General features: G+C 42.4%; 1 protein-coding gene across 2 annotated transcripts; it reads left to right on the forward strand.

Moving 5' to 3' along the window:
* Positions 1–3,035: 3,035 nt before the first annotated feature.
* Positions 3,036–14,240, forward strand: FAM177B (family with sequence similarity 177 member B). 2 transcript variants are annotated; one of them, XM_058700539.1, is made up of 5 exons: positions 3,036–3,373; positions 9,053–9,407; positions 9,687–9,753; positions 12,518–12,615; positions 12,920–14,240. In XM_058700539.1, exons 2-5 carry the CDS (start codon positions 9,234–9,236, stop codon positions 13,100–13,102), a joined length of 522 nt encoding a protein of 173 aa, XP_058556522.1. In that variant the 5' UTR covers positions 3,036–3,373; positions 9,053–9,233; the 3' UTR covers positions 13,103–14,240. The 2 variants fall into 2 exon arrangements, with proteins under 2 accessions (XP_058556522.1, XP_058556523.1); XM_058700540.1 differs by having other exon boundaries at positions 3,036–3,369.
* Positions 14,241–26,851: the final 12,611 nt, after the last annotated feature.

Raw genomic sequence — 26,851 nt, forward strand, 5'->3', positions numbered from 1 at the left:
TAGCATCAGAAATAGAGACAACTACAAGCCTGTTCTCTCCTTAGTTTTCCAATCTATTACATAATACCTTCCCTCACCCATTAAAATGATCTAAACGTATGGTTCATTTATTAAGCAAATACTGAGTGTCAGCCTTGTCTCAGGTAGTGTAGGGGCAGGAGGCACAGCGGGAAACACACAGGTAAAGCCCCTCCCACTCTGGCCAGAGGACAGGCAGGGGAGGGAAGGGAGGGGGGAGACAGGCAAAATCAGAGTTTGTGCAAGGTGTAAGTGCTCAGGAGAAAAACTAGTAGCATGTTGAGTGGTGGTGGTGGTGAAGGGGACAGGAAGGTGCCTTGAGAGAGAAGAGTTCAAAGTCTGTGGGAGGAAGGACTAGTCCTGGGAACCACAGCTACAAGGTCCTTGTAGGGGGAGAGTCTGTGGTCAGGGAACCATAACGTGAAGGCCAGTGTGTTGAGTGTGGTGAGCGGCGGTTGGCACAAAATGTGATCAGAAAAGTATCGAGAGCCAGATGGACAGCCTTGCAGGCTATTGCAGGGACTTGGGCTTCCTCTGTCCCCCACTGCGCCTTCCCACAGGTGCCATATGAACCCCTTGCAGATTCTTTTTTAATGCTTTTTTTTTTAATTTTTATTTATTTTTGAGAGATGGAGAGAGACAGAACGTGAGGGGGGTGGGGCGCACAGAGAGAGACACACATACAGAATCTGAAGCAGGTTCCAGGCTCGGAGCTGTCAGCACAGAGCCCAATGCGGGGCTTGAACTCTGGGACTGTGAGATCATGACCTGAGCTGAAGTCGGCCGCTTAACCGACCGAGCCACCCAGGGACCCCAAACCCCTTGTGGATTTTAAGCAGAGTGACATGATCTGATTCTACAACTCTGGCTGCCTTCTTGAGTATAGACTGTAGGGGGACAGATAGAAGGCCATGGCCACAATCTAGGGGAGAGATGATGGCTTAGACCAGGGTGGAGTGGTCATATGAGGATTCCAGAAATATCCAAGAGGATTTCCTGATGGATTTAATGGGGGGTGTGGCTAAAGGAAAAGAATCAAGAATGATGCCAAGGACTCTGGTTGAACAACTGGAAGAATAGAATTGCCATTTATTGAAATGGAAAGACTGCTGGAGGAGGTACGAGTATGTGTCTGGGGGAGGGGTGTGCAGGAAGAAGGGTGCACTGGAAGTGTGAGCAAAGATTTAGGCACATCAGGACCGAGATGTCTATTAGACACCCAAGAAGCAATGTTGAGTAGACAGTAGGATCTCTGAATTTGAGATTCAAGGAAAAGTCTGACCTGGAGATAAAATTATTGGATATAAATTTACATGTAGGTAGCATTTAAAGCCATAGGACTCAATGAGATAAATATCTATTCATTGATGAATGAATACATAAAAACAGAAGTGATTCCATCACTGAGCCAGGAGGTACTCCAATATTGAAAGGTTGGGGAGATTATATGGCCTTCTAATTATACTATATATACTTAGGCACAATCCTTGATAAACTAGATTTGGGGTTTTTAAGAAACAAAAAGTAGCAGTGTTCATAAGAATTAAACAGAGGGTGGGGAGACTGGATGGCTTAGTGGGTTGAGTGTCTGACTCTTGATTTCGGCTCAGATCATGGTGCCAGGGTCGTGGGATGGAGCCCTGCCTTAGGCTCTGCACTGAGCGTGGAACCTGTTTGGGATTCTCTCTCTCTCTCTTCCTCTGCCCCTCTCCCACTCATGCTCACTCTCTCAAAATAAATAACCTTAAAAAAAAAAAAGAATTAAACAGAGGTAAAAAAACATGCTGTAGGGAATATTCAGCCTTCTGAAAGGTCACTTGCAAAACATCCATGTCTATGTACATGGTGTGAAATTGGCGGTGCTCCCAAGGTTTTTGTAAATAAAAATAAGTAGATTCCACCTTGTTCTGTAATTTTGCATAGCACATCCTAAAGAGTCCAGTAGGTGGCAGAAAAACACTAACTCCATTATAAGTTAGAGTTCTTTCTGACCTTTTTTCCCCTTTTTCTCTCCTCTCTCCTCATGGCTTCCCTTTAGAGCCCCCTGAATTAAAAGATATAAATGCTTACTTAACTGCCAACACTGTTATCATGAAGAAAAGAAACCAGTATTTTCTTTAGAGGGCCAGCAGATATCATTCGTCTGTAATTCAAGTAATGAGGGAGCCAGGTATATGGGGGATGGGGTACTTCATTTGGTTTGGAAATGTATGAACTGGGAGATGGTCTTCAAGAGGAGTGAAGTACAATAAACCACAGTGGGGCTGTTAGGCCATATTCATTTTTTTTCTTTTTAATGTTTATTTGTTTTTGAGATCTGAGAGTATGTGTGGGGGAAGGGGAGGGGCAGAGAGAGAGAGAGACACACAGAGGATCCAAAGCAGGCTCCGTGCTGTCAGCCAAGAGCCCAATGCGAGGCTCGAACCCACAAACCCATGAGATTATGACCTGAGCCGAAGTTGGACACTTAATCGATGGAACCATCCAGGTGCCCCTGTTAGTTCTTAAACTTTTGATATTTAAGCTTTTAAGGTTGCAGCAAGGTTGGTGGGGAGGAAGGGGAGCCTCAGAAGGCAGAAGGCAAAAAAAACAAAAAAAACAAAAAAACCCCCTCTTGAAAAAAAAATAGACGAGATGTCTTGGTACTAGCTTCATGTGCAGCAAATCACTGTATCTTTTCCCACATCCTTAGGGCACTGGTTTCCTTAGGAAACTTGCCTGTACATTGGGGTCACCCGGACAGCTTCAAAAATAACAGATGCCGGGGCACCTGGGTGGCTGTGGGTTAAGCATCAGACTTCGGATTTCAGCTCAGGTCATGATCTCATGATCTGTGGGGTCGACATGTCGTGTTCTTCACGGACAGCGAGGTGTCTGCTTGGGATTCTCTGTCTCTGGGTCAGCCCCTCCCCCGCTGGTGCGTGCACATGTACTCTGTCTCTCTCAAAAATAAATGAACTACAAAACAACAGCAACAACAACGATAACACCTGATGCCATGTCCCACTCATAGAGATGGTGACTTCAGTGGTCTGGGGTGTGGTCTGCCATTTGAATTTTTTAAAAGACCCTTAGAGGATTCTAATCTGCAGACAAGTTTGGTGCCCACTGGGTTCATTCACTGCCGGATGTGTAAATATAACTGACCTTCCCACAACTCAAACACGTTCCGCCCTGTAAACAGCACACAGAGAATGCTTCCACGTTGGCATATCCCAGGGCTCTGTCTGGCCTCAGCCTAGCTTCTCTGATTTATCATCTACCGAACAACTTCTGGCACCGAATTTTGTACTACCTTCAAAGCCAGACATAACGAACAAAAGCAATGAAAGAAAAAGCAGAGGAATAAATGTAGGTGAGTTGCTTTCAAAAATGTTTGTATTTCCTTCTGATTACTGTTGTAGGATGTGTTTTATTTCACATGGTACTGTCTTAAACACCAAATTAAGTTACTGTTTGCTGCTTTTTTGGCATCAGAAACTAAATGGTAACAACTTTTCTATTTCTTGCTGAGGTTCTTTAGTGATACACTGTCACTAAGTCAGTCGGCAAAACCCTGTGTTTTCATTGCTCAAGTCTCCTTAGAGGACCCTATGCTGGGTCGGTCCTCTGTCCTCATATCACTTTGCTGACAAATTTAACCCTTGGCAGGTCTTTTGCAACCCTAACCTTTGACAACGACATAAACTCAGCGTTGTACCAATAAGATTCGGTGATTTATTCACATCCCCTGAAGGGAATGAAAAATTCTTCTCTATGCTCAAGGCCTTCCAGTTGGACTAAGAATTAAATTTACATGAGACTGATTAGCAGGAGAAAAAAAAGTTTTATTACATGTACACAGAGACCCAATAATGAAATTGAGACCCAAAGAAATGACCAAGGCCGGCAGTTTTTACACCTTTTAGACAGAGAGACAATAAATCCGTGAGGAATTGACAAGACAGAGAAATGTTAACTAATTGGAGTTTCAATTAGTGAGGAATTGTAAACAGACTTTGGGCTGGGATAGCAAATTAGTAAAAAGTAACAAGGATTGTTTGTACAGCCTTCTTGGCTCTAAACATCTCATCTCTGGTGATAAGGATGTCTCTTTACCTCCTGGTCCAGGGAGGCTACCTTTCTCATAGATTTCCTGCTTTTAGGGGCCCAGGGGAGGGTCTGAGTGTCCTTCTTTGCATAGGCTTGTCTCTACAGTAACTTTTAGGGGCGCCTGGGTGGCTCAGTTGGCTGAGTCCGACTCCTAACTTCGGCTCAGGTCATGATCTCATGGTTCGTGGGTTCAAGCCCCATGTCCAGCACTAGCCGTGCAGAGCCTGCTTGGGATTCTCTCTCTCTGCCCCTTCCCCACTCGTGCTTTCTCTCTCTCAAAAATAAATAAACTTAAAAAAACCCAAATATTGAAAGTTCATAGCCATTGTGTCTTCAAACATTACCTCCCCTGTCCTTTCCATTCACCTCCTCTGAACTCCCATTCAACACATATTGAACTTTCTCATCCATTCTTCATATCTCAAAGCTTTTCCTTGATGTTAACAGAACATATCTCTCTTTATGCTGGGTTATGAGAGATTGCTTCACTGTTCAATCTACATCCAACATATCTTGTGTTGACTATACATTTCGTTTCTGGAATTTCTGTTCCATTCTTTTTCAAATCACCCTGTTCCTTTGGGATATTATGTCTTGCTTCCTTTATCTCTTTGAATATATTAACCATAATCATTGTAAAGTTCTGTGTTGCTCTATTACTCCCGACTTTTGGGTGACAACTTGGTAACATCCTCAGGAGGGTTGGTTTCTTCCTGGGATTTGTAAGTTTTTGCCATGGCATCCTCAGCAGGGGGTGTTTTTAGTGCAGATCCTGTGTACCTTATCTTCTTGAAGCTTCCCTCTCAGGTGGCTTTGTGCTTGCTTCCGGCAGCTGTGGGTCCCGAAGCTTCACTGCCGGGCCTCACCCCACCTGAGCACTCTGAATCTGGCCGCACCCAGCATTTGATACTAGCCTGGGGTTCCAGTATTTTTCAGTGACTCTTTCTACCCATGTTGCCAGGAGATGACAAATTGTTTTTCCACTTTGATAAGCCAGTAGGCAGTTTTTCCAGTCCATAATTTACAGATTACGATTGTAATTTATTTATCTTAGTTTTACTCAGGTATTTCACTTCGGCTGGCTCCTCATATTCGCAGGGTCTGTGATTTGGGCTCTCCTCTCTGCACCAGTGTTAAACCTTTAGCCCCAAGGTCTGTATCCAGTTCTGAAACCCTCAGGAACCATCCCAGCTTTAGCTCACCCTTAGGATTTTCAGTTTTCCTTCTTTTGCTGATACCTAGGCTTCCTTCCAGTCTCTCTGCCTCTCTTAATCCTCAGTCCAGCTGTTACAGCAAATACTCGGTGCCCAGGAAGAGACCAGCCATGTGCACTCCGGGAATCGGAAAAGGCTGTTCATTGCACACCGGTGCCGGCCCAGCGGAGTCACCTCCAAAGGCTGAGCCCGGAACCTTGCCATGGGACTCCTTTCATGGCTGGGATGGTAGGGGATTGAGAGATCAAAGAAACAGGGGAGGGGGCCTTTACCAGTGATGGTACACAGGTAGTTGGTGCAGGAGGCAGACAAGATTACGGAAGACAAAAGTATGCAAGGGGAGTATCCAGCCTTGGGCACGGATAGTTGTTTTTGCTAGCTTTTCTTCTCACAGCTTGGTTTAATATTTTGTTTAATTTTATCCAGCATTTCTGTGAATCTGGAACAGGAAGAGGACTTTCACATCAACTCAGTCTGCCACATTTGCTGACATAATCTTCAAATATATTAAGTACTCATTAAGACAACAGTGTGCGTACCCACTGTTACGGAAGTGATAGGTACTTAATAATACCTAGCTTTTATTAGACACTTGATATTTGCTAAGAATTGTTCTAACTCCTTGCTGTGTCTTTCCTCGTTTAATTCTCATTTTATAAGGTTGGTACTATATTCAAAGATATGCTCAAACTGTATCATTCTTATTTTAGAGATAAGGAAACCAAGGCCCAGAGATAGTAAGTAATGGGATATTAAACCTAGGCAGGCTGGCTCCCAAACTGGTGAGATTTATTGAGATGTTAACCAGTGTTAACTGATGGGGGAGCAAGAGGCAGGCTGAGGACAAAATACAGGCTGCCCCCCCCCCCCCCCCACCGTGGAATATGTGTGCTATTCCTCTGACCTGCCTGGCTACCCAAGAACAAAGGAAAGCGGTTTAATTGCTTGCCACGGTGATGTGGGAAACTAAGGCAAATGAGAAATGAAATTCCCTTACTGCCTACAGCCCATTGATAAATCCTTGAGACCAGCAGAGTGACCTCCCTCTAGGAGCTCAGAGGCCTCAAGGATGACACTTTGCTAGGGGCAAACGAGAACCTTGGCTTACACCTCCCCCATAAGTCTACTTCCTTTATGTCAACTGCCCCAAGATATATCCTGGCAATCATGCTCCAAGTTTATGGCCCCTGATATGTATCTGAAGGGTCTCAGGACTAAAGTTTTATTAAACAGTGATAAATGGTGTTTCCCTAGCAACAGCTAGCCCCTGAAGGTCCTGGAAACCTTGCTTCCAAAATTCCTTAGAGATTTAATCTATCCCTGACCCCCTCCCAACCTGAGGGTATATAATGAGTTACCCGTCATGGCCCCAGTGCAGCTCTTCCTGCCCATGGGTCCTGTCCCCATACTTTAATAAAATCACCTTTTTGCACCAGAGACATCTTCAAGAATTATTTCTTGGCCATCGGCTCCAGACCCCACAGACCACCCCATCACCCCAAAAGTTCATCATTAAGCGTAGAATTTGATTTGACAAATGTATAGTTGAGTAACCACTGCTACAATCATGATATCTGTTAGAACATTTCTATCGCCCAAGAAAGTTCCCTTTTGTCCCTTTGTAGTTATCTCTCCCCCCATCCTCCCCAGCAAACACTCATCTGTTTTCTACAACTATAATTTTGCCTTTTCTAAAATGTTATATAAATGTAATCATTTAATATACAGTGTCTGGCTTCTTTCACTTAGCGTGATGTTTTGGGGATTCATTCATAGTGTTGCAAATATTAATGTCCAAAGGGGCACTTGGATGGCTCAGTTGGTTAAGCAACTGACTCTTGGTTTCCGCCCAGGTCATGGTCTCATGGTTCGTGGGATGGAACCCTGCATCGAGCCCAGCACTGACAGTGCAGAGCCTGCTTGGGATTCCCAGTCTCCCTCTCTCTCTGCCCCTCCCCTTTTCTCTCTCTCTCAAAATAAATAAATAAAAATATAAGTGTCCAATACTTTAATCACTAAATAGTATTTCATTGAACAAATGTATCACATTTGGTTTATTCATTAATGGACATTTTGATTGTTTTGTTTGGGGCTCTTACAAATAAAGCTGCTATAAATATTCACATACAAGTCTTTAGATGAAAATGTTCTCATTTCTCTTGTGTAAACATCTAGACGTGTGATACTGTGATTTTTAATAACTATATATGTGGTCTTCCCATTTCTAGCCCAGGGCTTCTAAAACCTTTGGAATTTCCTAACTGTTGAGAGGACCAAGTGTCTTTTGTCATGTTAATGAGGTGACTTGCAAGAACCAACCCTGTGATTAGGTGATTTCCTTCCCACTTCCTGACACCCCCCAGGGGCTGGAGGTTGAATTCATCACCAGTGCCCAACGCTAATGATTTAATCAGCCAGACCTCGGTAATGAAGCCTCCAAAACAAACAAACAAACAAACAAACAAACAAACAAACAGGGTGGGAGGAGAGCTCCCAGGTTGGTGGACACGTGGAACTTCAGAGAGCGTGTTGTGCTCAGGGAACACACAGAAGCACTGTGCCCTTTCCCTATACCCTGCCCTGTGCACCTCTTCCATCTGGCTCTTCCCAAATTATATCCTTTGTTGTTGTTGTTGATTTATTTTTGAGACGGAGAGACCAGGGGAGTGGCAGAGAGAGAGAGGGAGACACAGAATCTGAAGCAGGTTCCAGGCTCTGAGCAGTCATCACAAAGCCTGAAGCGGGGCTCAAAATCACCAGCCATGAGATCATAACCTGAGCTGAAGTCAGACGCCTAACCGATTCAGCCACCCAGGCACCCCAAATTCTATCCTTTTATAATAAACTGATAATCTAGTGAGTAAACAGACTTCCCGAGTTGCTCTAGCAAATTAATCTAACTCAAAGTGGGGGTTGTGGGAACCTCTGATTTATAGCCAGTAGGTCAGAAGTACAAATAACAACCGGGGCTTGTGATTGGCCTCTGAAGTAAGGGAAGAGGGGGGTGGGTAGTGTCAGAATCGAGTTGAATTGTAGGACATCCAGCTGGTGTCCTGACAATTTGAGAATTGCTTGTTGGTGGGGGAAATCTCTGCCCACCCCCCAGCTTGGAATTGGGTCCCAGAACAAAACTATATGGTGAGAACCTGTTTAACTTTTAAGAAACTGCCAAACTGTTTTCCAAAGTGGCTGTACCATTTTGCATCCCCACCAGCAATGTGAGAGTTCTAGCTGCTCCATTTATTCCTCAGTCCTTTAAATTTTAGCCTTCTAGTGAGGGTGATATCTCATTATGGTTTCAATTTGCATTTCCTAATGACTAATGACATTGAGCATCTTTTCCTAACTTCAGTTGGCACCTGTAAATCTTATTTGATAAAGTATCTGTTCAAATCCCTCGCCCATATTTCAGTTGAGTTGCTTGTCTTTTACTTATTGAATTGTAATTGCTTTTTACATATTCTGAAAATAAGTCCTTTACCAGATATATACTTAACAAATTTGTTCTTCTCTGTGCAAAGCCTGCACTCTTAATCACTACTTACATTGCCTCTCGCTCTTTATTGAAATAATTGGGAAACTTCCACACCTTAGTGGCCTCTCTCTACTAGTATTTGTTCGTTTTGTAATGAATAAGAGGTAAGGGAACTGTTTAAATTTTTGTTTGAAGACTCAAAGTTCACATTTTTACTACTAATTACATTTTTTTTTTTTCCATTTTGGTACAGAACTGAACAGTCCTTCCTTGGATTTGAAGAATTGATGAGATTGCAGCTACGGTTACATCTGAATTCTCTAGCTTTACCATCCATTGAAAATAACTAGACACCTCTCAGCTATATAAACACTGCCCTGGGCAACTGGCCTGAAGGTTCCCTGTTTTAAATTCACTAGTTGTTTTATTTCCTTATGGAAAAAGACAGTTTCCAGAAGTCAGAATTAGAGAAAAGTAGGCCTTCCAAAAGAACTACTCCCAAAAGAATTATCCATTTTGTTAATGGAGACATCATGGAAGAATATAGCACCGAGGAGGAGGAAGAGGAAGAAAAGAAGGAACAGAAAACAAATTCAACACATGATCCTGTAAGCTTAGAATGTCAATATTAGTAACATGGGGGCTTAATGAATAAGAGATTAAGCCAAACAAGGTTTGTAGAAAATACAGTTTTAAGCTAACTCCTTGTTCCCCTTGTCTTACTTCCTGGAGTTTATAGTCAACTCATAGTTTTGATAACTTTACTTTCTCATGTGTGCGAAAGAAAATGTAATATACTATAAAGCATTTTGAAATCTCTACATGAAACACCTGTACCACTACTCTTGTTATTAATTACTCTAACTTGATTTCTTTCTTTTTTTCAGTCTAAACTCTCATGGCAGTCGTACTTATGGTTTTGGGCAGGGCAAATAGCAAGCACCTCATTTTCTAGTAAGTAGTGCCAAAGTTATTTATTTATTTATTTATTTATTTATTTATTTATTTATTTACTTATTTAGTCCTAAATACAAGATGTAGACTTATAGGCCCTCAATGTTCGTTGGGCCTTCCAGTAGTTTAATCCACTCCCTGGCATCCAGAATAAGGGACAACCTAGTCCCTTCTTGATCTATGCTTGAACATTCCCAAAGGTGTAGAACCTCACATCTTCAGGCAGACCCTTCCATCTCTTTCCAACTCTTTTTAGTAAATTCTACCTTATATTTTGTCTTCTTTTAAAGTTATTCCCATTGATCTTAGTTGTCTTTCTTAAGGTCATATAAAACAAGTCTAGATTCCTCTTTCATAGGACAGAGCTTCAAATATTTGAAGACAATAGCCTCCCCTATCCCTAAGGTGACTCTTCACCTGAATAAACTTCCAAGGTTTTTTTAAAACTATTTTTATATGACACAGTTCCAAGTTCCCTCATCATAATGACTCTGTTATGAACAAGGACTTTATGGACCCTTCTCAGGGACAAAGTGAATGGCCTAAGCAGCTATTTATAACAGATGAAACACTGAATCTTATTTTGCTCGACTTTCACCAATTTTCTTTAAAACACAATTGGCAACATCTAATTACTCATTTCCTTCTAAATTTTTAAAAATGTTTTATTTATTCTTAAGAGAGAGAGAGAGAGAGAGAGAGCATGAGTGGGTGAGGGGCAGAACGAGAGAGGGACACAGAATCTGAAACAGGCTCCAGGCTCTGGGCTGTCAGCACAGAGCGTGACACGGGGCTTGAACCCACAAGCTGTGAGATCATGACCTGAGCTGAAGTCGGACGCCCAACTGACTGAGCCGCCCAGGCGCCCCTTCTCATTTCCTTCTAATTTGCGTATTCTTGTATGTACAGCAGGAAGGAAACAACTTTAAAAAAATACAAAAATTAAAATTCAAGAAAATATGAAGTATAGCCATAGCTCTGAGGAATTGATCTTCATTCATTCATTAAATAAACATTTATTGAGTGCCAATGTGTGTTTGGCACTGTGTGGGTCCCTGGGACACAAAGACAAATGACAGGCTTTGCTTTCAAGGGACTCCATATTCAATAGATATTATAGGCTAGTAAACATGCCTTTAATTACAATTTGTTGTCACAACCGCTGGGCTAGAAGGAGCATAGGGACCACCGATGAAAAGACTTAGTAATGAGTAATGCTGATATATGACTTGAGAGTGCTATGAAAGTATGGCTAAGGTCAGCTTAGGGACCACAATAGTCACTGGGGGTAGGGGAGGGGAGGGAAGTCTTTAAACTACAGTAAAAAGTAACGATGGGGTGATTTAGTCAGATGGTACGAGCCTCAGAGGAGCAAGTGCTTTTACATCAGGATACAGGGTTAGGGATTTGTAAGCTCCTTTGGGAACCCAGGTGAGATACCAATCTTACCTCGACCATAGTACACTGGCAGAAAAAATGCTGTCTTCTACAGAGCTCTATGTGTTTAGATGGGACAAGATTGTTTAAAGAGGTGAAATATCTTGGAGGGAGAACACCCTAGGAGATTAGGTCAGGTAAAAGAAGCAAAACTCAATACAGCCTTATGAGAATGTAAAGGAGAACAGGGACTGTAGTGATTTCCATGTTGGGCTGTGACTTAGCATGGTAGGAACAGGACATATGGGGAATCACGCTGCCTTCGAGGTTCCAAGCAGGACTGTAGCGTTGACGTGCATCTGCTTGGGGCTTCCAGGTTGTAGGGGAGCCATACAAATGCTAGCAGTCAGCACCCTGGTCTCTACACAGGAACTTTGTTTTTTTTTGTTGTTTTTTTTTTTTTTTCAACGTTTTTTATTTTTATTTTTGGGACAGAGAGAGACAGAGCATGAACGGGGGAGGGGCAGAGAGAGAGGGAGACACAGAATCGGAAACAGGCTCCAGGCTCCGAGCCATCAGCCCAGAGCCTGACGCGGGGCTCGAACTCACGGACCGCGAGATCGTGACCTGGCTGAAGTCGGACGCTTAACCGACTGCGCCACCCAGGCGCCCCTCTACACAGGAACTTTGGATAGAGCTGACACCCACATGAAACCGTAACTAGTGTTTTCAAGGTAAAATTCTAGTAGGTCATAAGCAGGAAAGCCTCCTAAGGTTTATTCTAATACTTTAGAAACTCCTCTTATATACATGTACCAGGCACTGTGGCAAACAAACAGATTAAGGAGCTAGAGTATTTTTGAAAAGATAAAACACATTTTAAACAATGGAGAGCACCATGTTGATGTACTATATGAGCAACATCCCAAGAAGAGGAAAAGCCTTAGGGATCAGAAAGTGGGGTCGTGGGGGGTGGGTGTCAGAAATCCTATAATTCTAAAGGAAAACATTTCTAGGTGTCTAGGAGACCCCGCCAGGAAACCACTGTTAATGCTAACCCTTGACCCCCAACTTTCACAACCAAAGCATGTATTCTGATTGCTTAGGACCAACGCTGTACCTGGAAGTAGGTATTTTGAAAATCTCTCCTGACATACCCATCTGGAAAGGATGGTTTAGATGTAATCCCACGGGGAGACAGAAGAGTTAACAATTCCTTGTGAGTCCTGGAACTTTCTGAGAGTCCAGAGCAATTGAAATCTTTTGTCAGCCTTAAAGTTAAGTGTGGTAATGGATCACCGGCAGGCAAGTTTAAACTCTTCACCTCAAATGACTCTAAGTTTTAGTCATCAGTTCAGTTCACCAAAGTGCCTGTTCTTTCTTTCAGCATGTGAATTTCTTGGTGGAAGATTTGCTACCTTCTTCGGTCTTACTCAACCCAAATATCAGTACGTGTTAAATGAGTACTATAGGACACAAAATAAGGTATGTGACATCCTGATGGAAGACACCAAGAGCCCTGACGTGGGAAGGTTGGTTGCTTGCACTTCAGCTCCGTAGGAGGCATTTTCCCACCTGGTAGCCATGCACAATTTCACTCCATGATGCTTCGTGTTTGCCTTTCTTGTGTGAAGCTAGAGTGTCATGAGATGGGTCGCAGAAGTTGGTTGAACGTGAAGCCTGACATTGCTTAAAGAAAGAAGGTTCTTTCAGGGGTGTCTCTGTAAGAGGGGGAGTGCAAAGGTATTTGGTTTACAGGTAAAGTTTTCCTTCTTTCTCTCCATACCAGGAAAGTGACAAGGAAAGTGAAGGGAATGGGCCAAAGGCCCGGCCAACCAAGGTTCCTAATGAAAAGTGTCATCTGGAGGCTGGGGGCCAAGAGTATGGAACCAGACAACAGGACACTGTGGAGGGTGTTCCTCGGCGGAGCGCCTCATCCAGGGAGGGCCTGGCAGCTGATTTCAGTTCATAATGAGCAGCAGGACTGTGGTTCCTCTGGGTGTCTGTTCCACCACCACTGATGACCATGGCAACAGCCATAGGTAGTGCTTCTGAGCCAGTCCTGATTTTCATCTCCTTGTGATTTATTCTCTAGCATCCAGTGATTGCAGTGATGAGAATAATTATGGATGCTTTCTCAATTTTATAAGCCTCCAACTCAACTCCCCCCCCCCCCAAACCCCCCTTCCCTGGTTGTGATCTATTAGTATTGACATTTGCACAGAAGTGTAAATAACTTAAGGAATTGGATCTGGCAGTTTGGGGCTGAAACTCTTCATCATGGGGCTAGGGTGCAGAAAAGAATCTCTGTTCCTCAGAAGAAACTTTGGGCATTATGAAGTCTAAATAAGTCCCCTTTCAAGGTTTGACGTAATGTGGGTGCTTCCCAGTAACCACCCTGGCTTAGTTGGGGCTTGCTTTACAATAAGCAAACATTGCTAGCAATTCTGTTTCAATACATCAAAGTCTTTGAGAATTGGGTGCATTTCCCTCCACACAGTTAAACAACAACAACAACAACAACAACCTAAACTCTGGACAAAGTATTTGGAAAAATGGATGAGTTTGTTTATTTGCCAACAAAATTTAAAAACCTGGAAAGATCAGGGGCGCCTGGGTGGCTCAGTCGGTTAAGTGTCCGACTTCGGCTCAGGTCAGGCTCTCACGGTCTGTGAGTTCAAGCCCCGCGTCGGGCTCTGTGCTGACAGCTCAGAGCCTGGAGCCTGCTTCGGATTCTGTGTCTCCCTCTCTCTGCCCCTCCCCTGCTCATGCTCTGTCTCTCTCTGTCTCAAAAATAAATAAACATTAAAAAAAATAAAAATAATAAAAATAAAAACCTGGAAAGATCAAACATGGAAATCATAGCTAGATATCACTGGTCGTGCTGACCAGAGGTAGCTGTGAGGTGACAGAAAACACAGCACTTTCAGTAATAAGACCTGAAGTCAAGTCTTAATTCTCCCATTTACTAATTGTGTGATTTTAGGTGTCCAGATTTCTGAGCCCTAGTCCCTTTCTTTGTAAAATAGGCGTGGCATATATTTATTCCTCAAGGGTTGTTGTTAAACAAAATGAGATAATAAATGTGGAAACACTTTTAAAACTGACAACTTGATGTTAATGCTTAATTAATGGCTGTTATAGATGGTTACACTGAAAGTCCCCAAAGAGCCATGACTTCTGGAATTCACATCCTGGTACAGTCCCATCTACATTGACTCTGGGCTTGGCCATGTGACTTGTTTCAGCCAATGAGATAGTAGCAAATGTGATGAAAGTAGAGGCCTGATAAGCACTTGCAAATGGGAACATGTGGTCTTAGAAACTCTACATTGTAAAGAGGCTTGGGCTAGACTTCTGAATAGTGAGAGGCCGTACGGAAAGAGGTTCCCCAGGATGAACGTCTGTCTCGCACATTCCAGTCCTGGCCACGCTCCTCACCAAATGCAGCTGCATAAGTGACCTTCTGTTATCCCATGTGAAGTAGATGAACCCTGCAGCTGAGCCCCGTCAACCCACAGAATCATGAGAAGTAAGAAATCATTACTGTTTTAAGTTTTGGAGTGGCTTGTTATGCAGTCCTATGTAACTGAAATAAAAGCTCTAAGACAAGGGGAAGTTGGAGTTGATTTGACATGAAATCAAGAAGAAGGCTTGGAGAACAAGGTGTACGGTGTAGTCCGTTGAATATATGATAAGGCAAGTTTTGCTGCATAATCAGACAACTCTAAAATCTCAATGGCCTGAAACAACACAAGTTTATTTCGTTCTCATAAGAAGTCCACTGTCAGTTGAGGTGGCTTCCCAGAGTGTCCTCCGTGTGTTGGCTAAGTGGTGGATGCATCTTTAATCTTCTGGATCCTTCATACTGTGATGCTTTCAGGGCTGCTGAAGCAGAAATGGAGTGGATAGGGAAGCTCTGGCAACCAATCTCTCCACTAAGAATGAATCATGTCACTTCTGATTATGTGTCTTCCACCAAAGCAAGTCACATGGCCACAATTAACACTAAGGAGTGTGAGCCCCCTAAGTGAGCTGAGAAGGGGAAACACTTCCTAATAGTGGCAGTATGGGATAAATGATAGGCTCAAGAGTCAATATGATATTGATTAAATCTCAGCTCTGCTGCCTCTTTGTAACCCAATGGCCCTGTGCAAGTTATTCAGTTTCCCGATGTCCCTGTGGGTAAAACAGATTTGATACAGGAAGCAAATTCAATGTGAACTAGCTTATGCAACAAAAAAATATTTTTTGGAAGGATATTAAGGTATTTCATGGACCCCAAGGGCACATAAATTTCAGTAGGTCTAGAACAAATCTGGTAAACACATACGTAAGTACTACTCTCTCCATTTCTCATCTTTCCTACACATGAGAAAGAAAGATCACTCCATAGCTCTTTTATTTTGTAATCTTTACTTTTATTGAGATATAATTGACCTATAATGTTGTATTAGTTGCAGGTGTACAACCTAATGATTAATTTGGTATATATTGTGCAGTCATCACCACAGTCTAGTCAACATCCACGACACAGTTACCGATTTTTTTTCTTGTAATGAGAACTTTCAAGATCTACTCCCTCAGCAACTTTCAAATATACAGTGTTCTTAATTAAAGTCATCATGCCTTATTTATTTTATAATTGGAAGTTTGTACCTGTTGACCACCTTCACTCTTTTCACCCACCCAACATCCCTCACCTCTGGCAACCACCAGAGGTGGTTCACTGCATCTAGGAGTTTGGATTTTTATTGCTGTTTGTTTTTGTTGGTTGGTTGATTTGTTTTCAGATTGCACATATAAGTGAGATCATGCAGTGTTTGTCTTTCTTTGTCTGACTTATTTCATAAGTCAGAATAGCTGATGTAATATGATTTAGCATAATAATGTCCTCCAGGTCCATCCATGTTGTTGCAAACAGAAAGACTTCCTTCTTTTAGTGGCTACATAATATTTCACTGTGTGTGTGTGTGTGTGTGTGTGTGTGTGTGTGCTCGTGCGCACGCACACATGCATGGACAACACGTTTTCTTTAACATTCATGCACTGATAGTTGCTTAGGTTCCTTCCTTGTTTTGGTGACTGTAAACTGTGTTGCAATAAACATGGTGCATTTATATTTTTGAGTTAGTGTTTTCATTTTTTTTGAAAAAATGCTCAGAAATGGAATCGCTGGATCACATGGTAGTTCTACTTTTAATTTTTTGAGGAACCTACATACTGTTTTCCGTAGTAGCTGCACCAATATACATTGCCACCAAGAATGCATACATGTTTCCTTTTCTCCACATCCTCACCCACACTTGCTTTTTCTTGTCTTCTTGATGATAGCCACTCTAACAGATGTGAAGGAATACCTCCTTGTGGTTGTGATTCACATTTTCCTGATGACTAGGGATGTTGAGCACCTTTTCATATATCTGCTGGTTATCTGTATGTCTTCTTTGGAAAAATGTCTATACACAAGATGTTCTTCCCATTTTTTTAATCGGATTAAAAATTGTTTTCAGTTTTTATCTTTTGCTATTGAGTTGTATGAGTTCTTTATGTATTTTGGGCATTAGCCCTTTATCAGATTTATGATTTGCAAATATTTTCTCCCTTTCACTAGGTTGTCTTTTCATTCTGTTGATGGTTTCCTTTGCTGTGCAGAAGCTTTTTAATTTGATGTAGTCCCACTTGTTTATTTTTGCTTTTGTTGTTTTGCTTTTGGTGTCAAATCCGTAACATTTTATAACTCGCGTGTTCAAGTGACTGCCCCTTGGTCCCAATTCCAAACACACAGGACATAGAATCTGATTAGCCCTTTTTTGCTGAGCTGAGCATCCCTTCCTCTAATCAGCTGTGACCAGGGAAGTGGAGTCATGTAGCAGCGACATGAATACAGGACCTATTTCTGGGTGATCATGGATCTCAGAAGAGGATTAAAGTAAACAAGGTAGATGCACCCCATGTCTGTTCTAAGGATAAAATGTGAAAATTGAGGAAATGCACATGGTTCTAATTACGTACTTAAGTCATAATACCAATTATAACTATTAATATTGATGGAATTGTGGGGTGGAGTCTGAGTGGTTTATCCTCACCAAGGACTGAGTCTAGTGTTTCACCTGACAGGCCCTGTTAGTTCAAATTCAAGATAAAGGAAATCTGAGGTTATGATGTGGCAGGGAAAGCGGCGAAGCCTACCTACCAGTGAAGCATTGGTCATTTGTGTCTCAGGTGTCAGATCACAGTAAAACCTTGTTTCTGCTTTATTTGCTACGTTGCTTCAAAATAGACCCCATGATGTACTTTTTTACTTTTCTCATACGTAGCCTGGAAGATATCCACCCAGTGCTGATTCTAGAGATCTAGGCAAACCAAAGTGTGATATTTGCAGGAGTGAATTTTAGCCAGCAAATATTATACTCTCAGTCTACTTTTCTTTTCCTCTGAAAGAATGGAGGTTGCTTTCCCTTACGGTCAGTGATCGCAAACCAATCAAATCTTGAGCTAAATATATTAATGAAAACAAATGGAAACCAGCTTCCAGAGCTCCAGACGGTGGCTGCAAGATAAGTTCACATTTCCCTTAATATCAATTCATCCTTTTAATATTGATTGGGCACCTTCTATGTACCAGTTACTGTTTTAGGTGCTATCAACCAAAGAGACAAAAATCTCTGTACTCCTCTTGGCCTTAAGTTCCAGACAGCTAAATTATGGTCCCAATAATCTTTGCCTCCTGGTACTCTTGTCCCATGCAGCCCTTCCCAAATTGAACCAGGGTTGTCTATGTGACCGATAGAATTTGTCAGAAGTGATGGTGTGACACTTCTGAGAAAATTATAAGAGAGACTACGGCTTCTGCTTTGGTCTTTTTCTTAAATCACTTATGCTAGGGAGAGCTAGCGGCTATGTTGTGAATGCAGGCGTGCAGTCTACGGAAAAGTCCATTTTGTAAAGAACTATGGTGTCCAGCAAATAGCCAATGAGGAACAGAGGAATTCTCACAGGCCTAGTTTCTCCCAAAAGCCAATCCTAGTGCCCCCATTTCTCTGAACTAGGTCCTGGTGGCTACCAGGTCACAGACTGTCTGGGGACCCCCTTGCTCAGAGAGCTGCCAGGATCCACATGCACAGCTCCCTCTCCTGACCCACGACCCCAGGAGCAGAGGCCTCTTGGGCAACCAGGGCTCCCAGGTGTCTCTGACAGGAGGTAACCCCAGCCAGCCCTGCCTGGCCTGCCCCTGGCAAGTTCCCACCCAAGATCTGCCTTCAGGGGCAATGGCCACATTGGTTAGGTTAAGGCTTGGATTATTCAGGATTATCTTAGGTCCCCCAAGAGCCGAGCCATTGATCCTGTTGCTTAGGATAACCGCTGGACTGTTCCAGATCTTTGGCCACCATGTACCACATAGCATACACAGACACGGCACACACCCCTTCATCAGGCCTTGGGCAGCCAGGCCCTCCAAGCCTCTGGTGCCATGGCTGGTCTAACCACCTGGATGTTCTCCTGGGATGCCACCACAACATGATATAGTACTGAGGCTGCAAAGGTAGCGAAAGTCAATTCCCTTTTAAAAGTGCTGCTATGGGGCGCCTGGGTGGCTCAGTCGGTTAAGCATCCGACTTCAGCTCAGGTCATGATCTTGCAGTCCGTGAGTTCGAGCCCCGCGTCAGGCTCTGAGCTGATGGCTCAGAGCCTGGAGCCTGCTTCCAATTCTGTGTCTCCCTCTCTCTCTGCCCCTCCCCTGTTCATGCTCTGTCTCTCTCTGTCTCAAAAATAAATAAACATTAAAAAAAAAATTAAAAAAAAATAATAAAAAAAAAATAAAAGTGCTGCTAATAGGTGCCTAAAGTTATCAACAAACAAGGGCTCCCATGTGTCTCGTTCTTGGACAGCCCAGTCCCTCCAAACAAGGCTTTAGAGCAATCTCCCTATCTGGCTTCAGAGGGAACAGGAGCCTTTGTGTAGTGAGAGCTTAGACACTGGCAGATCCATGCTTTCTCCCAAGAGCCCACGGCTGTGACTCTGCCCCTTCTGAACCGGGTCCTGGCCCAGTAGCAGGTCACAGGATGGCCCTTGTTACCCCTTGCTCCAGAGCTGTGCAGGAATACCAAACACAAATCTCTCTCCCGAATCAAGCCCCCCAGGAGCAGGGGCCTCTCCAGCAACCAGTGCTCCCTGGTGTCTCCTATCAGACGACACCAGTCAGCTTGCCCCACCCTGGCAAGGCAGTCCGGTGTCCTCCAGGTTTGCTGTCAGGGGAAATAGGCATATTGTGTAGGAGGAGGCTTGGAATTAGGCAGACACCAGGCACCCCCAAATAGCCTGCTCCTTGACCTGACTGATCCCTACATCCGCTCTGTTCCAAGTCCCCGCTACCATGACCTTTGTGGCCTGCGCACGCGCAGTCAGCACCGTATCGGTCCACCTTGGGCTGCATGGGGCTCTCCAGGCCTCAGCGGCTCCGAGAGGAACTCCAACCACCAGAATGACCCAAGCTTCAGGCCCACCTGAAGGGTGGAGGGAGCCCAAGACCAGAAAATATTTCTGAGGTGGCAGATTTAATCTGGCGACAGTCGGCCCAGATTTGGACCGGCTGCCCACTGGTTCCCAGGGTTCTCCAGCAATCAGGGCTCTGGGGGGTCTAAGTGGAGGGTATCCCGATCATGTGCCTCACCTGGCAGGGCCATCCAGATCCCCCCCAGCTCTTCCCTCCGGCGGGAATATGCACATTTGTGTAGGTGAACCTTTGGAATCGGGCAGATGCCTTGAACCCCCAACAGCCTGGTCCCGTGACCCTGCTGGCCCAGACACTTGTCCTGTGCCGGGTCGCCCGCTACCCTGATTCGCTGGCTCACGCATGCGCACTAAGCAGCCCCCAAAGGCTCGTGGCGGCCACAGGGCCCTCTAGGCCTGTGGAGCTCCACTTGCTCCCGAAACACCCGCATGGGCGCAGGGCGGAGGAAGCAACCCCCTCCTCCACCCCCTTAAAGAGTCTTTCTGAAGCCATTGCTTTAAACTAGCGACAGTTAGTGCCCTTTTGGACTGGCTGCCTGTTGGGGTCCTGCACTTACCAGTAATCCAGGCTCCCGGGGGCCCTCAGTGAAGATACCGAGCAGTCCACCAGGCCCCGAACCGGCAGGTCGGTCCCGACTCCCCCAGCTTTCCCTTCAGGGGGACTATGTACCCTTGTGTAGGTCAGGGCTTGGAATTAGGCAGAGGCTTTGTGGCCGCGACAGCCCGCTCCTGTAACCCCTCTTCTCCAGGCACTTGCTCCTGCCAGGTTTCCGGCGGGCCTCCCTGAGTGCGCGGCTGGCGCAGGCGCAGTACTGGCCCCACTATTCCGGGGAGGGGCCGGCGGGCCCTCCTGGCCGCGGAGCTCAGGCTGGTCCGCGACCACTGCACAGCTTCCTGGTTGGAGAGATCCCACCTCGGAAAAGCGTTTCTTTTTCTTTCTTTCCTTTTTGTTCTTGCTTTCCCTCTTTTTTTTTTTTTTTTAAAATATTTATTGAGAGAGAGAGAGAGAGAGAGAGAGAGAGAGAGACCATGGGGGAGGGGCAGAAAGAGAGGGAGAGAAACAATTCCAAGCAGGCTCTGTGCTGTCAAGGGCAGAGCCACGGGGGGATTGAATTCACCAACTGTGAGATCATGACCTCAGCTAAAATCAAAGTCAGATACTTGACCAACGGAGCCACCTAGGTGCCCCTATCCATTAACCTCTTGAGAATATTTTGTTTGCTTTAAAGTTTTGGGTTCTCTATTCAGCACTCTAAAGGCCATGACTCCTGTAAGAGATCATTTTTTTTTATAACATCGCAGTCATTCCATAAGGAAATTGAGACCATAATAAATACTCATTAAATTAAAATATAATAACTACAGATATTGTTTATGAGTAAGCCTTTCTGCTCATTCAATATCTGAATTTCTTCAGCTAAACCCCAAAATAGATTTTCTTACACCAAAGTCTTCTTTAATAGATGCTCACAGTTCTAGATATTCACAATTTTGTGTAGTTTCTCCTAAATATGCATCTATTTTTTTAAAGTTTATTTATTTATTTTGAGAGAGTGTGTGTGCAAGCATGGGAGGGGCAGAGAGAGAGAGAGAGAACTCTAAGCAGGCTCTTCAAGGTCAAGGTGAGCCTGACTCAGGGCCGGATTTCACAAACCATGAGATCATAACCTGAGGGGAAATAAAGAGTAGGGCACTTAACCAACTGAGCAACCCAGGAACCCCAATATGTGTCTATTTTATATCTGGATTAAAGGTTTCTTTTACATATATATATAAATATATATACATATATTTATATATATATAAAATGGCCAATGTGGGGCTTGAACTATCCTGAGATCAAGAGACCCATATTCTACTGACTGAGCCAGCCAGGCACCCCTTTAGTATGTTTTTATCTACCCCATTGGATCAGAAGAGTCCAAGAGCTGTGATTTAGATGTCTAGTTTTAAATATCTTTAAAGAGTTTTAGAGTAGTAAACTTACCTGTATGCATAGTATTTAATAAATATATCATTACTGGTTGACTCTGAAGTTAGTGTTTGCTAGGGTCCTTGAACTTCAGAAAAAAAGCTACTTTGGACTTAAGAACCATTCCTTTATCTGTGCCATGGAAACAGTCAGAAGCCTGATGGGTATGGACAAACTACATCTCAGCTTCCAGTAGATTTGTAAAGTGGGAGTGTCTTCAGAGGAGTTTATCCAAGGTAGCCAGGCTTAAATCCTCTGACCACACACAATTTTTAAAAATTTGAACACCACATTTTTAAAAAATTTTGTTTCTTATTCTGCAATCTCCCAAACCTTCTCCTTATTATTTGTTTCCTCAAGACCAGCCCTATTTATCCTTGCTTTAGAACGGATGATGCAATATGGAATTTTGTAGGCATTTCAATGGAAGCTATGCCTAGACTTCTAATTCTGACATCTGGATCCTGATGGCTATGCTTTTATTTTGATTTCCTCATGGCTGGTATCTTTTCACAAGTATAGATTGTGTTTGGTAAACAAGGAGAGGTTTCAGTACTTCTGAGTAGCTGAGAAGAAAATGACCTTTTTAAAAAAATTTTATTTTTTATTTTTTTGACAGAGAGAGCGAGAGCATGAGCAGGGGAGGGGCAGAGAGAGAGAGGGAGAGAGAGAGAATCCCAAGCAGGCTTCATGCTCATGGAGGAGCCCAACACGGGACTCAATCCCAGGACCCTGGGATCATAACCCAAGCCAAAATCAAGAGTCAGACGTTCAACAAACTAAGCCACCCAGGTGCTGCAGGAAAATGACCTTCTAAATCATTGGTAAGATTGTACTCCTGAAACAGAAATATCTCATTTTTAGAGTGTTTGAGGACACTATGACTCATCTTCGGTAAAAGTGGCATGACACAATGATTTGTTGATCAGATTAAGTAGATCTGTACAATATTTGCATAACAACAGGCCACAATAGTGGCTGGCCTTGTTCTTATACTATATGTTCTGTCAACCAAAATGCACCCTGCACAGCAGAAAACTGACATGTTTCACTCAATGCCAAACAAGAACCAGGATTCCTAAACACCTTCCCTCAACTTCAAAATGTGCTTATTTACATATTTTATAAGTGGGAATATCTTTTCTATGTATAAACCATAAGCTCGTTGAAAAATTAAAACAATGCAGAAATCTATCACTTGGAGAATAAAATCAAATTCTTGGTTAAAATCCACATATATATGGTTTCTAAAAATGGGATTGTAATGTTATGCCATTTCTGCTTAACACTATATTATGGCTCTCTTTATCCCATTTATTTTTTGACAAGGCAAGGGACATACATGGTAGAAAATTTAGAAGGTATAGAAGGATATAAGTAAGACACCTGGTTCTCCTCTCTGGAGACAACCACTGTTATTAATTTTTTGGATAATGACAATTCATATAACTTTATGTATTCTTTTTGTTCTTTCGCAAATTTTAACATCTGCACATTTGCTTTGTCACTTACTTACTTTCACCTAGTTCACAGGTAAGGGAGTTGTACTACCCCAGGACTCATGTGGCCAACTTCAGAGAGAAGCTCATCTGGGGGCTTAAAAGTGGATGATTCTGGGGCCCCTGGGTGGCTCAGTCAGTTAAGCATCTGACTTCAGCTCAGGTTATGACCTCACTGTTCGTGAATTTGAGCCCCACATCCGGCTGTGTGTTGTCAGCACAGAGGCTGCTTTGGATCCTCTAAACCCCTCTCTCTCTGCCCCTCCTCCTCTAAAGAAAAAAAAAAGTGGATGATTCATTAAAGCTTTGATATTCAATTAGTCTGGAAATTGTTAACATCTGATGAGTGAATCTATTTTTTAATAGCTAGAGTAACCAGAAAAGCTTTGAGATTTGTGTGAGATTTCATCTAAGTTCTATTTGATGGGATAGATCTAAAGGGACAGCCAAGGGACAGCTGTGTCCAAGTTTCTACTCTTACAAATAATGCACAGGTGACTATCCATTTAGGCAATAATTTCACACAAGTGTCTCTTTAGGTGATCCCCTAGGAGTAGATTACTGGATTCATGGGCATCTCTGGAACAGATTTTGCCCAAAATCCTTTTCTAAAGTCTTATTATGTTATCTTAGTGCCAAAAGGATTCAGGATGCCCATTTTTCTAAATCCTTGATAGCCGGTGCATTACTGAAATTTTTGTCTTGAAAAAGGTACACATATCAGCTCAATAAATTTTCGTAACTAAACACACCCATATAACCAAAACCCAGATGAAGAAACAATATTACCAATACCCCATGCCCTCCTTAATGTATTTTTAATTTGCTTTTAGGTTTATTTATTTTGAGAGAGAGAGAGAGATTGAGAGAGAGGGAGAGAGAGAGGGAGAGGGAGAATCCCAAGCAGGCCCTGTCCTGCCAGCACAGAGTCCAATGTGGGGGCTCAATCCTGAGAACCGTGAGATCATGACCTGAGCCACAATCAAGAGTCAGAAGCTTAACTGACTGAGCCACCCAGGTGCGCCCATCCAATGTCCTTCTTTACCACCTACCTAAATAAATTATTACTGTGATAGTTGGCAAATGATGACTTTCTAGCACCATTATTCCTTCTATATTTGTATATAGACTTTCTATTGTAAGGGGCAAATGATATTTTTAATATACATCTTTTATTGTCTATTGACAGTACAAAAATACAGTACTTTTTTTAGTAACTTTTAAATTTTTGACCTTGAATCCAGCAATCTTGCTAAAAACTCTTATATTATTTCCAGAAGTCTGAATATTTATTTGGATTTTCTATGGATACAGTCACAGTATCTGAGGATAAAAATAATTTTTCTTCTTTCCTTCAAATATTTATGTCTTTCATTTCTTCTTCTTATGTTATTGAACTTGCTGAAAACTTAAGTACAATGTCCTCCAAACCAAGGACAGTGTTCAGCATCGTGCCATTTCATAAAAGCTTAGCTTTAGGTTATTCTCATATATTTTCTTATTTAGGTAAAAGAAATTTCCTTGTATCCTTAGTTTGTTAAGGTTAAAAACTCATATATATTAATAATATATATATATATAATATATATATATAATTTTAGCACATGGTTTTTTCTACATCTGTTGAAATAACCGTAAGGTTTTCCTGCTTCGTTCTGATACTCTGATGAATTACATGGATTTAATTTATTTGGTTGGGGTACATAATGTGGTTATGACACCGACACCTTTCGCCAAGTGTGAAAGATCCTCAGCCAGTTTCATTTCAAATATTTTTGCTCTCCTTTTCTCTATTTTTCTTCTCTGGGTCTCAATTAGACATATGTTGGACCTTTTCCTTGTATCCTTCCTGTCTTTTAATTTCTCTTAGGTATGTTTCCAATTACAGTATCTTTCTATACTGCATTCTGAATAATTCCTTCAGGCGTATCTTTCAGTTTTCTAATTCCTTGTGTGTCAAAACTGCTGTTTAAGTTCATTTCTTGAATAATTTCAGTTATCTTTTTGGATGAATGTCAAATCTGTATGAGTTTTAAAGATATCTTGTTCTTTATACAGCTCTATGTATTCTTTTGTGTCTCTAATTATTTCAAGCATACTTGCTTTTGAGTCTCCCTCTGATTGTTTTTTCATGCCCATGCTTCTTCCACTCTCTTTACTCTCTATACAGAGGCTAGAAAGATTGTTTTAAAAATGAGAGTTGAGTGGCTGCCTCAGTCAGAGGAGTGAGTGACTCTTGATCTCAGGGTCATGACTTCAAGTCCCACATTGGGTGTAGAGATTACTTAAATAAATAAATAATTTTTAAAAATGAGAGTCAGGTTATATTACTCTTTTGTTCAAACCTCTTTCAAAGTTTTCCATCATAATTACAATTAGTCCTGCGTTCCCCCTGCCTGTTTTCTTCTTACTCCAGATATCAACAAAGCTCTCTTCCTTCATTCTCTCAAATCTCAACTCAAATATCACTGATTCAAGCAAGCTTAGACTCCTCTAGTGCTCTGATTCACATCTCTGCTTCATCTCCAGTTCCAGCGACAGCTATGGTGGACACTATATGGGTTTCATCTAAACTCAGGCTGACAGTATGTGTCTCAAGCTCATCCATTAAGTCATTTACTTTATGTCTAGAACTTCAATGCTTAGCACTCTGGTGTGAGCCCACCTAGCCCATTCACACATGCAACTTGGAAGTGCTGAGAGTTAACCCCCCTTATGGGCAACCCCCAGTCAATAATGGATGGGAGCCAAAAGTCAAATTCTCTTGCCTCTTATCTTTGTGCAGACAATTCTTGGAGGAATCAAGCCCCTGTTGCCCTTAGCAGCAATAATAGATACTTGCATTGGCTCCTTTCTCCTTCTTTGTCCACTTTTCTGTTCCATCACTCTTGTTCCCTGAAATCACCTCCCAGATAAACCACCTGCATACATGCCTTTGTCTCAGGCTCTGCTCTTCGAATGAACTCAATGTAAGACATTTTTCCTCACCACCCCATCTAAAATTGCAACCCATTCTACTTGTCCTTACATTACTTTGCTTATATCCTTAGCACATATTACTGTCTGATGTAATGTTATATATTTACATGTTTATTTACAGACTCCTTCAACTGAATGTTTGTTTTGTCTTTTCACTAAAGGATCCCCAGTGCCTAAAACAGTGCCTAGCACATCATGAACACTCAATATATAGTTATTGAATATGGAAGTATATTTAGTAAAAGTCAGTACTTGAGTAGTTAACTCTGCTGCTTGTTTTGTTTTCTGATATTTCCCCTTGATGGAATGCTTTCACATGTGTTTTGTAATTTTCGATTGTCAAAGTATCTTATGTGAAGCTTATTTTATTACTTTTTATTTTCTTCAGTCCTGTGTGTCCTAGATTGTTGAAGTTTTCATCCAGATTGTTTTTGTATTTGATTTTGTCAGACCCTCCAGGGATACCATTAATCAATTATAGACCATGGCATAGTGAAAGGCAGCCACTAGTTATGGGTTGTGGTAAGTTGATTTCTAATTTATTTTGCCTTATATATTAGAAGCCTATAGAGATGAAAATTTTAAGCATATGATTTAAAAGCCATGATTAATCCATTTGAATTATACTATTTAATAGGAACTGTTTCATTTTTGCCTTACATTTTTTATAGGATTTCAATATAGTAGATGCTACTTTTTTATATATATAACACAGACAATTATTTTAATCTTAATCTTTTGGGCCACTTTGTGTTAG

The sequence above is a fragment of the Neofelis nebulosa genome, chromosome 15 (genome assembly GCF_028018385.1).
Source record: "Neofelis nebulosa isolate mNeoNeb1 chromosome 15, mNeoNeb1.pri, whole genome shotgun sequence".
Classification (NCBI taxonomy): Eukaryota; Metazoa; Chordata; class Mammalia; order Carnivora; family Felidae; genus Neofelis; species Neofelis nebulosa.

Bases quoted from the DNA above. Each gene is read 5' to 3' on its own strand.
- FAM177B (XM_058700539.1), top strand. From the start codon at position 9,234: ATGGAAAAAGACAGTTTCCAGAAGTCAGAATTAGAGAAAAGTAGGCCT. The intron at 9,408-9,686 runs GTAAGCTTAGAA...TCTTTTTTTCAG, and splicing joins CAAATTCAACACATGATCCT to TCTAAACTCTCATGGCAGTC. The intron at 12,616-12,919 runs GTATGTGACATC...TCTCCATACCAG, and splicing joins ACTATAGGACACAAAATAAG to GAAAGTGACAAGGAAAGTGA.